The sequence below is a fragment of the Triticum aestivum genome, chromosome 5D (assembly GCF_018294505.1).
Source record: "Triticum aestivum cultivar Chinese Spring chromosome 5D, IWGSC CS RefSeq v2.1, whole genome shotgun sequence".
NCBI lineage: Eukaryota > Viridiplantae > Streptophyta > Magnoliopsida > Poales > Poaceae > Triticum > Triticum aestivum.
In genome coordinates, this window is record NC_057808.1 from 566,903,288 (window position 1) to 566,919,613 (window position 16,326).

Genomic DNA, 16,326 nt, shown 5'->3' on the forward strand with positions numbered 1-16,326 from the left:
GGGGGGGGGGGGGGCAGAATTGAGAACCCATATGAGGTCCTGGAGGATATGCTTGCTGGAGTTGCGAGACCGAGAGATCTGCCGCTAGCATTTCTAGAGGACATCACAAATAATTTCTCTGAAGACAGAAAAATAGGTCATGGTGGATTCGGAGCGGTTTACAGGGTAAGATAATGTTGCCTTTTCATTACCAATTCGGTACAGGGTACCCAAACACCTTAACTCCAGTACTTTGATCAGAAAGTACGACCAACAGATAATCTAATTGCTGACCAACAGGGTGTCCTCGGAACCCAGAACATTGCTGTGAAGAAGATTGTTGTGAACGAATACACAGTCGATGAGAGGCTATTTCGTTGTGAGGTTGATAGCCTGATGACGATCAAAAACCATCCAAACTTAGTCCGGTTTCTGGGCTTCTGTTCTAATAAAGCTCGTATAGTGAAAGACAAGACAGGATCAGAAGAATCATTTTACCCTCAAATAATGGATATATTACTTTGTTTCGAGTATATCAGCAATGGGAGCCTTGATGAACATATTACTGGTAAGATGTGCCACATCTGATGCCGCTGATTACAACTTTATTTCTTTCTCTGATGTTCTCTATTAGAAATGTTATATCATTCTGTGTGCAGTTTAGCATGTACAACTCAAGAGTTATATGAGTTATTGAAGATCCCTGACTCTCCTGTTCTTTTATTTTGTTGCAGATGAATTTCGAGGACTCACATGGGATAACCGTTTCGATATAATAAAAGGAATTTGTGAGGGTCTACGTTATCTTCATGAGGATAAATCTATCATTCATATGGATCTGAAGCCAGCAAACATACTACTTGATGATCATATGGTACCAAAAATTACTGATTTGGTCAGTCAAGATTAGCTGAAAACACACATACTAAGGGTGAACGTTTTTTTACACCGTAAGATATGCATCCACGAAACCCGTTGAATTTTTTCAAGCATTTACACGCTAATATTTTCGTTGTGCCACTAGGCATCAACCTGTTGTGTTTTGACACAGAGGATATTGCGCTCCGGAATACCGGACAAATGGCCAAACGTCATACATGGCTGATATATATAGTTTGGGTGTTGTTATCGTCGAACTTGTGACAGGAACTAAGAGCATTCCACATATAACCAATGTAAGAGTTCTTTAACTCAGGATGCAAAAATGGCCAAGTCTTTCCTTTTCATTTCCACCCCTATTTCTTCGTATTGGCCATTCAAATGTCGTTTGTAACTGAATGGATACATTGTACTGCTTAAACACATAGATACACGCACCACATTATGCATATGGTTTGCAATAAGAAAATCTGGAACTATGATAAATTACATAACATATGCCAAATGTATAGGTACTTCGAAGGTGGACACACAGGTGGAATAAATCGGCGACACGACACCAACAACACCAAGTAATTAAATGTATGGAAATAGCGTTACGGTGCAGTTTACAGGAACCAGAAAATAGACCTTCTATCAATGAGATAATCCGCGATCTAAGCGAAACAGGAAGTACAAGTGGGTCAATTAGCCAGGTAATCTCGTATGCTTAATACAACCTCAGGGCGCCATTTTGTTAGACAATCCCCGTCACGGTGGTTTGTTCATCAATTGAAATTATTAAAAAACGTGACTAAAGGTTGAATGATCGCTTCCTTTTCATTTGAACACCATGGCAGTGCTTCGTGCTCAAATGTGGGTATAGTTGTGTAAAGTACATATTGTATCTATATATATAGAAGTGTACAAGGTTTTTGTCATAGTATGGGTTACCGATGTTGATAACCATGGGAAACTTAGCTGAAAAAAAAAGAAATACACCTTAGAATGCTCAGTAGAAAACTAATGCACTTAAAATTATGGAACATAGAGTGTATGAATTTTAGTGAGGCCACATATCGGGGTGGGTCTCTGTTTGCCTTTATCTTGTAACTGCAATAGTTACAACTGAAATGAAATCGGTTTTGATACATATCTAATGGCGGAATGTTATCATTAACACACAATCCAGAAGTACATTGGAAATATGTAATTTTTTCTAGACATGGATCGAGAAATGAGCGACAAAGCATTACCATGATGACTTGTGGCCTTGTGGGCCTATGGAGGGGAAGAAAATTGTAGCTATGTATGTGTATAGTGGAAATGTTGGTGTGATTGTTTCCAAAATTGTTCGTAGATGATTTCGGGGCAAATGATAATGCTATACTTTCAAGATATATAGTACTTCCTAAGAACTTATATAAACCTTCATTCGGCTGTCTGCAGAATAAGTAAAATATTTTATCATCCTGCATTTTTATATCAAAGTGATACACCCAGAACAAAAATGCTGATGGAACACTTAATTGGGGGAACTGCGTGAACGTTCTTATATTATGGGATGGAGGGAGTAGGAAGGTAAGAGCATATATCTTTTGGATGACACAGCTGTTGCTTTTATCACAGACTAGTCTATGCCAGCATGATGACATGCTTGGGATTGAGCCACTGGAGCTGCGTTTCCATTTCGAGCATAACAAGCAGATTTCGTGCTCAGTTGAGCTAACTAACGAGACAAGTAATTCCACTGCCTTTAACATCCTAACGCCAAGCGAACAGTACATCGCTCAGCCAGACAAAGGCATTGTGCTGCCAGGAGGCAAGCGTGAGGTGAAGATCACACTTCAATCACAGGAGAGTGCAACACAAGTTACGAATGGGGACAAGTTTGTCGTGCAGAGCATAAAACTGAAGGAGGGTCTAGCAGATGAGGAAATTACTGATCGCATGTTCAACAGCAAGGGCAGTGAAGTGGTTGATGAAGTCAATTTGATGGTTGTATATGATCCCGAGAAATACCGAGAAGAGGAAGCCTCCAAGGTGAGCTTCGTCTCCTGATCCAACATAGGACCTTTACTGAAAATAGCAATGCAGGCCCACACATTTGCCTGGGCATGGCCATTATAGTATGGTCAGAGTAAATGGCGAATAAAATGGTAAGAGTGTGATCCCAAATCGTTTGTACTATGATGGAGAAATACAAAGTGCGATTGTTTCTAAAAAAAGTGAATGGACAGAAAATGCTGTTCGCCCTTAGTTACAACTGGGTAAAATTGCTTGCATTCTTAATTTTCTCTCACAAAAAAGCAAATGCATATTTAGAAGATCAAAATGAATTTTTTGCAAATACCATTAGTTGCCCAATATATCATTGGTGTTCGTTTTGTCACAACATGGTTAGGAATGCTTCTCTCTGGGCATATGATTGCGGTTGTGTACTTGGTTGCCACATTCGAGATTTCACCTTGACCTTGGTGCCTGCTGCATTCGAGGGGTCACCTTGGTGCAGGAAAGAGTTGAACTTTGTGTTTAGTAATCGCACAAGAAAGTAAAACGGATTTTCAGAATGTGGGGGCAACAGAGCACTTTATGAACTGCTTCAAAAAGGTGCTTAAAAGATTTTTTAAAAAATGCTTTTTTTACATGAATACGCATGCATGTTGTTTAAGTACCTGTGAAATTTCGTTCAATAATACGTTGTATTACGTGCTGCACAAAAAAGACAAAATTTCGGCTAAAAAACAACAAAAAAAAAGCCCCTAATTTTCATGTATTTTGTCTTTTTTATATCTTTTACATGTAAGCATGTATATTCCTGAAATTTTGGCCCGATATACTGCATTGCTATACATTCATGCACACAAAAATTTGAAATTTTTCGAGCCGTTAAAATCTGTTTTCTTTTTACTTCAAATAAAGTGCTCCGTTCCACCCGTGCTCAGATGTCAATTTTCGACAAGAAAGTTCCTATTAGATTGTTTTTTCATTTATTTGTGTTAAAATGCCCTGATTTTCACTTGATCATTCTATTAGGTACTATAAATATCTTGACACCGATTTGCATTTAATTGTACTGTCCATGCAATTTCTAGTTTTTCTTCCTTTTTCTGAGATCATGTTGGCTACTTTTAGTATAAAGCAGATGACCTTGTAAAATCAAACTATTTCATCGTTTTGCATGCAAGGACATTGGGCCTAGCAGCTATGATAGCTCAAGATACATGTATTTCAACCCACTCGAAAGCATTTCACGGAATCTAGCTACAAGCTTGACGAGCGACCAAACCGTGGGTCTCGCAACGGGGGCCATCGGAATCCTGCTCCCCAAGCTGAGTGAGCTCCTCAACAAGTACAATCCAGATACAAGCATTAGGAGTGATGTGGATTGTGTCATACAAGAGCTAAGAGTCATGCGCGCTGATCTTTGCTATGTGTCAGAGGTGCAGCGGGACAACAAGAATGAGCAGATCAAGTTGGTCAAGCTTTGGGCCGACGAAGTCAGGGAACTGTCATATGACATAGAGGATGTCGTCGACGGCTTCCTGATGCACGTCGAGGGCTCAGAACCTGCCACCTATACTGCTGGATTGATGGAGCTCATACAAAAGATGATGACCACGTTAAAATTGGGAAGTACCAATCACCAGATTGGTGGCACGATAAAAAAAATCAAGGACCAAATCCAGAACAAGTCTTTCTGGAAGAGAGAGTACAAGGTTGAAAAGGTTGTACCTTTTGAACGAAGAAAGGTTGCCAATACAGTTTCCACAATTAATGCTCATCTACTGTCGGCATTGGCCAACGATAGCAATAAACTCGTTGGCATCAATGATGCAATGAAGGATTTCACCAAGAGGCTGAGAGGTGTAGATAAGGATCTCAAGGTACACTCCATCTTCGGTATTGGAGGATTGGGCAAGACCACGCTTGCCAGAGCTGTGTATAATCAGCTCAAAGAGTCCTTGCGTTTGACAGCTTTTGTTCTCATGGGTCGGAATCCCGATGTGAAGAAACTCTTCTACGACATTCTATTTGAACTTGACCAAAAGATGTGTATAAAGTTGAAAAACAAAGAACTGGATGAAAGACAGCTCATAGATGTACTCAAAAGTCTGCTCAAGAACAACAGGTACACACCACCTACCCTGGTGAAGAACAACAATATTAAACGTTTAGAAAAAGCATGCCCAGAGTTACAGAATGTGATGTGTCACCTGATCCACATGGGGCTAAACTAGCAACTACAAAATATACTCCGTTCATGCTAAAATCAGGGCCGGCGGGGGGGGGGGGGGGGGGGGGGGGGTATTAGCCTACTGTATGCCGTAGTGTACGCGTTCTGTATAGTCTTCGCGTACGCGTACGTGCTCTAGATCGTGGCTGCCAGGTAGTGGCGCACGTCCAAGGTAGTTGTTCACCCCATGATCTTCACTAGGAAGTGGCCGCTCCAAGCTGTACATATACCCCTGCGTGTGATCAATCAAAGTGTGGTGCAATTCTCCCTACTCTCTCCTCTCAACATGGTATCAGATACCCCCGACCAGAACCCCTTTGCTTCGGTCGCCAATTCCGCTTCCGCCATGGACGACAACCCCGTCCTCACCCCTCGTTCCTCGGTCGACGGTGCGGCCGGCGTCCTCAATGCCGCTCCTCTCCAGCACGTCGCCCCACCCGCGCCGGCCGCGCCCGCCGCGCCGCCTCCCTCCTTTCCCTCCGCCATCCTCCAGACCATCGACATCCGTCGCCATGTTCCTGTCGTAATCGATCTCCTCGCCGGCAACCACGCTCAGTGGCGGCGCCACTTCGACACGGTGCTCGGCATGTTCGGCCTCCGTGCGCACGTCGATGCTGAGACGGTTCCTCGCCCCGACGACCCCAAGTGGTAGATGGCCGACCACACCGTCATCCACTGGCTGCATGCCACCATCTCGCCGGAGCTCCTCGATGCGATCATGCAGCCCGAGGACACCGCGCTCACGGTCTGGACCGCGGTCGATGGCATCTTCCACGACAACCACCTCGCTCGCGCCGTCTACGTTGACGCCGAGTACCATGCGCTTGTCCAGGGCGACCTGACGGTGATGCAGTACTGCACCAAACTCAAGTCCTTCACCGATCAGCTGTGCGATCTTGGGCAGCCCGTGACGGAGACGCGCCAGATCTTCCACCTCCTTCGCGGCCTCAACCGCCAGTTTCACGCCGCGATCCCCCACATCACCTCGCAGGTGCCCCAATGCTCATGTTTCAGCGGGGAGTTATGCCACGGCTTGAATACCTTGAGCTCACGCTCAATGTACTTAGATTGGAAAGGGCCAACTTTGAATGCGACTTCTCTAGCTTGGGGAACCTCCCGTTGCTTCAGAAACTTAGTGTTCAACGGGTTTCGCTGTATGGGGCAGACGATCCTGAATACGAGAAGAAGATGGAGGCTGCGGTGAAGCACGCACTTGACAGGCATCCACACCGTCGTCCCATCCTTCACTGTGTTAGAATAACTGTATAGGGATAGGAGAGGATGTTTAACTTGTACCTAAACTCTATCTCTTCTTCTCCCGTATCTCCTATAACGACCTCCTGGTCGATCTCTCTCTATAACTTGTGTACCAAGGCTTTTGCCCAATATATACAATACGGCCCGAGACAAAGGGTTCTACGCTTCCCAAATTACTTTCATATGGTAACAGAGCCTCTTCCTCATTAGATTGAAAGAGATCGCATCTAGCTACCTTAGCGACCGAGTTCATGTCTACCACCTCCGCCGCCATGTCGCCCAACACCATGGGCGCGATCACCACCACCTCCTCCTCCTCCTCCACCTTTGCCCCCTCATCCACAGCCACCCATACCTTCCTCGGATCGCCACCACAGGAGAAGCTGACAAGGGGGAACTTCCTGCTATGGAAAGCCATCGTGCTGCCCCAGATCAAGGGTGCCCAGATGGAGCACCACCTCGACGCAACGAGCCCGCCACCGCCGGCCACTCTCACCATCACCAAGGATGGCAAAGAAGAGCAAGTCGTCAACTTCGCGCGAACTCTCTGGTATGCACAGCAGCAACAACTTCAAGGTTTCTTGATGGGTTCCTTTTCCCGCGAGATCCTTTCCCAGGTGGCCACGCTCCAGACGCCGGCCGAGGTGTGGCGCGCCATCAACGACATGTTCGCTGCCCAGAGCCAAGCGCATGCGATCAACACCCGCATCGAGCTCACCAACCTTAATAAAGGTAACATGGCCATGGCAGAGTACCTTGGCAAGATCAAGAGCCTCACTGATGAAGTCGCGTGCACCGCTGCGCCGCTCTTCGATCCGGAGATCGTCTCCAAGATCCTTGCTGGCCTCGACATGGAGTACAATCCCGTCGTCTCTGCCCTTGCTGCACGGGTCGAGCCCATCACGGTTCCAGAGCTGCACAGTCAGCTGCTCAGTTTTGACGCCCGCCTCACCCTCCTCCATGGCGGCGATCTACGGCAATCTTCTGCATACTCTGCTTCACGAGGTCGCGGCCGTGGCCGTGGTCACCAGGGTGCCAACCGTGGTGGTGGCTGCGGACGTGCTGCTTCTTTGGGCGATGGCGCCCGCTCTGGTGGCAACTACGGCCACAACACCGAGGGTGGTGGCTCCGACAACAACCACGGGGGTGGCGGCTTCAACTCCAACCCTGGCCACCGCAACTCTTCGTCACGTGGCCGCCCTCGTCGTCAACTCTGCAAGAAGGCCGACCTTGAGGTTATTGAGTGCTGGTATCGGTTTGATGAAAATTTTGTCCCGGATGCTCGTTTCGTTGCAGCTGCTATGCGCGAGCAAGGAGGGGATGGCGTCTGGTATGTTGACTCTGGTGCTACCGATCACGTTACCAATGAGCTAGAGCAACTTGCCCTTCGCGAGACGTATCATGGCACCGACCAGATCCACACTGCCAGCGGTAGAGGTATGGATATTTGTCACATTGGTCAAGTTCACTTAATTCCCCTAAACTTCAACGTGATCTAGTTCTTAGGGATGTTCTTCATGTTCCACAAGCTGATAAAAATCTTTCCTCTATGTCTCATTTAGCCACCGATAACAATGTCTTCTTTGAAACTCACCCTCACTATTTGTTCATCAAGGATCGGGCAACAAGGGCACTTCTCTACCACGGTAGATGCGTTGGAGGACTCTACCCCATCTCATCCGGAGCACTTAGCTGCAAGCATCGTCGAGTCTACTCCGTCATCAAGCCCTCTTTGGCGAGGTGGCATCAAAGATTAGGACATCCCTCATCAGTCATAGTTAGGCAAGTAGTCAATAAAGACAATCTTCCTTTGTCACATAGTTCAAATAATGAGTCCGTCCGTGAAGCATGTCAATGTGCCAAGAGCCATCGGCTTCCCTATCCTAAGTCAACTAGTGTGTCTCATGCTCCCTTAGAACTGATTTTCAATGATGTATGGGGTCATGCCAGAGATTCTTTTGGTCAAAAAAAATACTATGTTAGTTTCATTGATGATTATAGCAAGTTTACATGGATTTATTTGCTTAAGCATAAATCTGAAGTCTTCTCCATCTTCCAAGAATTTCAGAAACTTGTTGAGCGACACTTTGATAGGAAAATTATTTCGGTCCAAAGTGATTGGGGAGGGGAGAGTATGAAAAACTTAACTCCTTTTTCCGTAGCATTGGTATTACTCACTATGTGTCTTGTCCTCATGCTCGTCATCAGAATGGCTCTGCTGGGCGCAAGCACCGTCATATCGTTGAAGTTGGTCTCTGTCTTTTAGCTCATGCGTCCATGCCCCTCAAGTATTGGGACAAGGCTTTTATCACAGCTATATATCTTATCAATCGCCTTCCCAGTAAGGTTATTGGCAACTCCACTCCTTTAGAACGCTTGTATAATCAAAAGCCAGATTACAATTACCTCAAAAAATTTGGGTGTGCTTGTTATCCCAATTTACGTACATACAATCGTCACAAGCTCGAGTTTCGCTCTACACAATGTGTCTTTATTGGGTACAGTAATCTTCATAAAGGATACAAGTGTCTTGACATATCTATTGGACGCATCTATATATCTCGGGATGTTATTTTTGATGAGACACTCTTTCCTTTTTCCAAAATTCATCCCAATGCGGGAGCTTTGCTACGTGCAGAAATAGCACTTCTACCAGACTATGCCACACATCCTGATCACGGGGATGAATTAACTGATCATGATCATGTGCAAAAATCTGAAGAAAACTGTGTTTCTAATGACTTTTGTGCAGATTCCAGTCGTCATTTTATGTGCACACAGGACAAACCAGGCACGGCTTCCGGTGCTGATCCTGCTGACGGCGCGTGATCCCAGACGGATCCGCGGAAGACTGCAGCGCTGGGCGGCGCGCGATCCCGCGCTGATTCGCTCCTGGTGGCCGACAGCGCTGCAGACCGGGTGGACCACACCAGGCCAGGCGCGTCGCGTCGCGCCAATTCTCGCCCGCACGCCCCGAAACGCCGATCGGGCGAGGCGTGGGGGGGGGGAGCGAGTCCGCGGCTTCCACGTCGCCTGGGGGCTCAGCAACCGACCGTGTCGCGACAACACAGGACCCGCCGCGCGATTTCGACTCGCCAGCCAATTCTGGTTGCGCGTTGGATCTGGAGCCGCTCCAATCTTCCTCGGATCAGGAGCCCCATCAGCCTGGATCTTCTGTGGGCAATGATGAAACAGCAGGATCCTCTGTGCCGCAGTCAACTGCAGTTGTTCCTATGGCTTCTTCACCTCTTCGTCGACACACAAGGTCTCAGTCAGGTATTGTCAAGGAAGAACAATACAGTGATGGTACAATAAAGTATAATCCAACTAAGCGTGCTTTTTCTTGCCACTACCGGTGAACCTATTAATCTGCATGATGCTCTTGCTAACAAGGATTGGAAGGAAGCCATGGATAATGAATATAATGCACTTATAAAAAATCAGACTTGGCATCTAGTACCACCGCAACATGGTGCTAACGTAATTGATTGTAAGTGGGTATACAAGATTAAAAGAGAATCTATGGAAGTATAGACATGTACAAGGCAAGGTTGGTTGCAAAGGGGTTTAAGCAAAGGTTTGGAATTGATTATGATGATACCTTTAGCCCTGTTGTTGAAGCAACTACCATTCGTCTTGTTTTGTACATTGCTATTTCCAGAGGTTGGAGCTTAAGACAGCTAGATGTTCGGAACGCGTTTCTTCATGGTGTTCTTGAGGAAGAAGTGTTCATGCGGCAACCACCAGGTTATGAAAATCACAGCGCACCACATTATGTATGTAAGTTGGGATAGAGGCGTATATGGTCTAAAGCAGGCTCCAAGAGCATGGTATTCTAGGTTGAGCATGCAGCTACAACATCTTGGGTTTACATCATCCAAGGCAGATACATCCTTGTTCTTTTATAGCAAAGGCAATATCACTATTTTTGTGCTTGTTTATGTTGATGATATAATTGTTGCTAGTTCAAGTCAAGAGGCCACTGCTTGTTTTCTTAAGGATTTAAAGCTTGAATTTGCTCTCAAGGATCTAGGTGATCTTCACTATTTTCTTGGCATAGAGGTAAAGCAAATCAAAGATGGCATACTTCTTTCACAAGAGAAATATACAGCTGATGTTCTAAAGAGAGTGGGATTGGAGAATTGCAAACCAGTAAGCACACCAATCTCCACCTCAGAAAAACTTACAGTTGACAGTGGAGAAGCTCTTGGCCCAGAGGATGCAACAAATTACAGAAGCATTGTAGGTGCTTTGCAGTATCTGACACATACACGTCCTGATATCTCTTATTCAGTGAACAAGGTATGTCAATATTTGCATGATCCTAGAACTACTCATTGGACAACAGTTAAAAGAATTCTAAGCACTAGTAGAAAACAGGGCTTTGGTTCGGGCCTGGCCAGCCCATTAGTCCCGGTTCAGTCACGAACTGGGACCTATGGGAGCATACGTCCCGGTTCGTGAGCCCAGGGGGCCGGCCGGGGCCTCGTGGGCATTGGTCCCGGTTCGTCTGGACCCATTTGTCCCGGTTCCTGGCACGAACCGGGACCAGTGGGCCTTGCTCCTGGCCCACATACATTGGTCCTGGTTCGTGGATAGAACAGGGACAGAAGGGGGAGCTTTAGTCCCGGTTCCAGCCACGAACCGGGACAAATGAGCTGCCTATATATACCCCATCGCCGTAGCAGAGCACTCCACAGTGCTCTGTTTTTTCTGGCCGGCGAGGGGAAGGCATTTGGGTGCTCTAGCTCACCTCCTATGCACATGAGGTGTTTGATGAAATGCCCGAGCCACACTAGTTAAGCTTTCTCCTCTCGAAGCTCGACCTCCAAGCTCCATTTTCCCCGAGATTTGCATAGGTTTAGCGGTCCGTCACATCCCGTCCCCGTCTTCACCGCCGTCGATCGCCTGCGCCGATCTCTTCGCCGGCACCACCTTGGTGAGCCTCTTGTTCTTATCTTCATTCTGAAAGAAAAAATATTCTTACTTTAGATAGATATTTGTCTAATTTTCTTACTTTTATTATTGCTTGTTATTATATAGTGCGATGGTTTTGGTATCCGCCCCCGTCGGCCCTCGTCCTGTCTATGATTCGGATGTGGTATATATTATCTTTTTATAACTATTTGGTTCATTTATTGTTTATGACAATTATGCCGACCAATGTGACATAGATTTTATTTATGTAGGAGGTAGTTGAACCGGAAATTCCAACCGACCCTATTGTCGAGAGGTTAAATTTAGTTGAAGAAGAAAACAATTACTTGAAGGAAAAAATAAAAAAAATGAGGAGGAGAAGATGATATTGGAGTTGCATGTTGCGGATGTCGTCGATGATCACAAGATCAAGATGGATGCAATGCGGTTGAAGATTAGAAAGATTAGAAAATATACCATTCATACCGAGGCTTGGTATCATTATGTCGTTGGATCAATTGTTACCTTGGTTGTGATTATGATCGCATTTGTTGTTGCATTGAAAGGTTTTACATAGTTTCAATGTATGGTTTAACTAGATGCTCTGGAGAGCTATATGTTGTTCAATTTGAACTATGTATGTACTTTGGTTTTGATGTGATGGTGAACTACTATTAATTTGGTCACTTATCTATCCATGTGAACCTGTAATGGTTTTTGACATACATAATTATATATAATGCACGCAGATGAACCGGCAATGGATGTAAGGGTTGAAAATTGATGATGTGGCTTTGAATGGTGCATTTTGAACACACAAAAAGTCTGGAGTTCAAGTAAATTCAAAAAAATGAAATCCCTTTGTAACAGATGAGTTTTCGTCTGAAACCCTGACACTTCGAAAGAGATTGTCCTTTTTGTACACGAAGTGCATCTAGTTTTTGCCATAACCCTCTCAACTTTTTAGCACATGCAATGTGGGTGAAATGATGATACCATGCCAATTTACAACCTTTTCAGAGTTCATTTGAAATGCTTTTGGATTTCAGGGTCTTATAGCTCAAAAAAAATCAGTAAATGCATGAAAAATAACAAATAAAGTCAGAAAGGGTTGAAAATTGATGATGTGGCTTTGAATGGTGCATTTTGAACACACAAAAAGTCTAGAGTTCAAATAAGTTCAAAAAATGAAATCCTTTTGTAACAGATGAGTTTTCGTCTGAAACCCTGATACTTCGAAAGAGATTGTCCATTTTGTACCCGAAGTGCATCTAGTTTTTTCGATAACCCTCTCAACTTTTTAGCACATGCTATGTCGGTGAAATGATGATACCATGCCAATTTTCAACCTTTTCAGAGTTCATTTGAAATGCTTTTGAATTTCAGGGTCTTATAGCTCAAAACAAATCAGTAAATGCATGAAAAATAACAAATGAAGTCAGAAAGGGTTGAAAATTGATGATGTGGCTTTGAATGGTGCATTTTGAACACACAAAAAGTCTGGAGTTCAAATAAGTTCAAAAAAATGAAATCCCTTTGTAACAGATGAGTTTTCGTCCGAAACCCTGATACTTCGAAAGAGATTGTCCATTTTATACACGAAGTGCATCTAGTTTTTGCCGTAACCCTCTCAACTTTTTAGCACATGCTATATGGGTGAAATGATGATACCATGCCAACTTTCAACCTTTTCAGAGTTCATTTGAAATGCTTTTGAATTTCAGGGTCTTATAGCTCCAAAAAAATTAGTAAATGAATGAAAAATAACAAATAAAGTTAGAAAGGGTTGAAAACTGATGATGTGGATTTGAATGGTGCATTTTGAACACACAAAAAGTCTGGAGTTCAAATAAGTTTAAAAAATGAAATCCCTTTGTAACAGATGAGTTTCCGTATGAAACCTTGATCAACTAAAAAACCACATCATTTAGCTCAAAAATAATTAATTAAAATATTCTGTTATGATTAACTAAAACAAAACTATAATATTCTTTAATAGCAAAAAGAAAATCAACTAAAAAACTTTTATAAAACTCTAATAGCAAAAGGAATCAACTAAAAAGCTTTTATAAACCTCTAGTATTATAAGTATGTTCTGTTCAAAACATGAAAAGCAGAAAGAAACAAAATAAATAAGTAGAAACAAAATAAATTAAATTAAAATTTAATAAAAGAAATAAGTAGAAACAAAATAAAATAAAATAAACTTTAATAAAATAAATAAGTAGAAACAAAATAAACTTTAATAAAGTAAAATAAATAAACTTTAATAAAATAAATAAAAATAGCAACATTAAGTATTTTGTTGTAAGTAGAAACAAAATAAAATAAATAAAGCCACAAAGAAAACAAAAAAAATAAAAAGTGCCACCTACTGGGCGACCACGGCCTGAATACGACTAGAAATCCAACCATGAGCCAGGATTCAGGCCCGCAGGAGGCCCAGCAGGCCCACAGGCACATAGTGACAGATTAGGCCCGAAAGCCTGCAGTTGAGAGGAGCTCGAGAGGGTGGGCGCAGCAGCGCTTATAAACCACTCTCGAGCCCTCTCAACTAGCGAGGTGGGACTAAACTTTTGGAGGCGACGCGGGCAGCAAGAGGCCTTTGGTCCCGGTTGGTGGCACCAACCGGGACTAAAGGGACGCATTGGTACCGGTTTGTGGCACCAACCGGAACCAATGCCCCTCCTTTAGTCCCGGTTGGTGCCACCAACCGGGACCAAAGGCCTCTGCTTCCCGCCCTTTGGGCTGCTGAAAAGAGACCTTTGATCCCGGTTGGTGGCACCAGCCGGGACTAAAGGGGGTCATTGGTCCCGGTTGGTGCCACGAACCGGGACCAAAGCTCTGGGTATATAACCAACACTTGTGAAAATTTTCATCTTCATCTCGCAGTTGCCCCCGACGACCCCTCGACGACATCGACGCCGCCAGGCTGCCCCGGCGCCGCCCGCCGCCCCCGCCGTCGCCCTCGCCGTCGCCCGCGCCCTCGTCGTCGCCCGACGCCGTCGCCATGCGCCGCCCCTGCCCTGACGGCGTCGCCGCGCCACTCCCCGCGCCCCTGCTCGCCCCGACGCCGCCCGCCGCGCGCCCCTGCCCGCGCCGACGCCGCCCGCCGTGCCGCCCTGCTCCTGCCCCGACGCGTCCCTCTGTGAGCACTGCGCCCCTGCCGGCCCCGCCGCCGTCGTGCTTTTTTAGTTATACATGCTATTTTTTACATGTTTTTAGATTTTCATATATGTATGTATGTATTTTTTTTATGTATGTTCATATATGTATGTATGTATTTTATACATGTTTTTTGTATCTATGTATGTATTTTTTCAATTGTAATATGCATGATGTTTTAAAAATACATATATGCAAAAGTTAGATTTTTAGAAAAAATTTATCTATATATGTTCTCTGATTTAGTACATTTTAGGTTAGTTCCATTTTTAGAAAAGTTTTATATATTTAGGAAGAAGGAAGAGAAGGAAGAAGAAGAAAAAGTTTTATATATGCAAAAGTTACATTTTTAGAAAAGTTTTATATATCTAGCTAGGAAAGAAAGAAGAAGAAAAAGAATGAGAGGAAAAAGGAAAATAAGAAAAGGAAGAAAGGAGAAGAAGAGGAGAGGAAGAAGAGGAGAAATAAATAAGAACAGGAAAAAAGAAGAAAAAGAAGAGGAGAAGAAGATAGGAATAGAGGAGAAGATTTTTTTTTCTTCTTCTCCTCTATTCCTTTCTTCTTCTCCTCTTTTTTTTCTTCTTTTTTTTCTTCGATCTTATCCTCTATTCCTTTCTTCTTCTCCTCTTTTTATTTCTTCTTCGTCTTCTTTTTTTTTTTTATCGGGTATGTCGTTGTCGATATACCCCCTCCCGATAACTTCAACATGACGGGGAGGGGTCGATATACCCCCTCCCCGATAACATTATTTTCCCATGTATGTATGTCGTCGTTGTCGATATAACCCCCTCCCGGATAACTTCGACATGAGGGGCGGTCGATATATATACCCTCTCTCGACCGTGATAACTTATACCACAGGAGTCGGCCCCGACCCTCTCGCTCGACCAAAACTCTCGAGGACACCCAAACCCTAGAAAAAAACGATGTCGGTCTCCTACCCCCTCCCGCCGTGCCCCTACCCGACAAACTCTCTCGAGGCCACCCAAATTTACCAGGTTAAAAGAGCGTTGTCGTCGAGGCCACCCCAAACCCTTGAAGCGTTGTCGAGGCCACGCCAAACCCTTGAAGCGTTGCCGAGGCCACCCCAAACCCTAGAGAAGCAGCGTCGAGGCCATTAATATGATTCCTTATTGTGATTAGCTAGCTAGTTTTACGTTTGCCACTAATATATCCATCTGTCATGTTTGAATAATAATTGCCATGTTGTAAATATTTGCATAAACTATGGAGCACCCCCGAGACGAAGCAACAGAAGCGGTGTTGGGGGACGTAATCGCAGCCGGAAGTGATGTTGTCTTGTCGTTTCTCAACGACACCGATGGTCTGGAAGGACAGGGTGAAGAAGCAGGCTACGGTGATCGAACAATGGAGGAGGAAGGACATGATTATGATGGTTCTGGTGACCCAATGCCTGTGCAAGAAGGAGAACCTGATGACGGCTCCGGTGACCGAACAGAGTCCGGCCAGGTATATATATTAGTTAAGCCTGTGCTGACTAGCTAATTGATGCATTCATTGTTTTGGTATGTACACATATTAATTAACTCTCATCTTTCTTCTTTTTTCTAGCCCTCTGGATCGAGCACAACTTCGGTAAAGAGACGAGGCCCAAAGAAAAAGCTGCGCTCGGATGAAAGGTTTGAGATCACAGCAATCGCGCACGATGGCATGCCGATTGAACCCATCCGCACAAAGGAAGCATTTGCTGCTCAGTGCGGGGTTCTTGTTAGGGACAAGATCCCGATCAGCATCCACCAATGGTGTAAGCCGGCTAAGGAAGACCCCGAGGTGTCTTATGTCGACGATATGCAGAAAGATGATCTTTGGACCGCGCTGAAGGCAAATTTCACCCTACCGCCAGAGGAGGATCCGGAGAAGCCAGTTAAAGAGCAATTGATCAAGTCTCATGC

At 44.6% G+C, this 16,326-nt stretch overlaps 1 protein-coding gene across 1 annotated transcript; it reads left to right on the top strand.

The window, feature by feature from the left end:
• The first annotated feature begins 11 nt into the window (after window positions 1-11).
• LOC123123975 (uncharacterized) lies at window positions 12-5,109 on the top strand. The gene is made up of 7 exons (XM_044544654.1): window positions 12-165; window positions 280-547; window positions 714-874; window positions 1,371-1,553; window positions 2,341-2,418; window positions 2,467-2,880; window positions 4,026-5,109. Exons 1-7 carry the CDS (start codon window positions 49-51, stop codon window positions 5,076-5,078), a joined length of 2,274 nt encoding a protein of 757 aa, XP_044400589.1. The 5' UTR covers window positions 12-48; the 3' UTR covers window positions 5,079-5,109.
• Window positions 5,110-16,326: the final 11,217 nt, after the last annotated feature.

Bases quoted from the DNA above. Each gene is read 5' to 3' on its own strand.
- LOC123123975 (XM_044544654.1), top strand. From the start codon at position 49: ATGCTTGCTGGAGTTGCGAGACCGAGAGATCTGCCGCTAGCATTTCTA. The intron at 166-279 runs GTAAGATAATGT...GCTGACCAACAG, and splicing joins GATTCGGAGCGGTTTACAGG to GGTGTCCTCGGAACCCAGAA. The intron at 548-713 runs GTAAGATGTGCC...ATTTTGTTGCAG, and splicing joins CCTTGATGAACATATTACTG to ATGAATTTCGAGGACTCACA.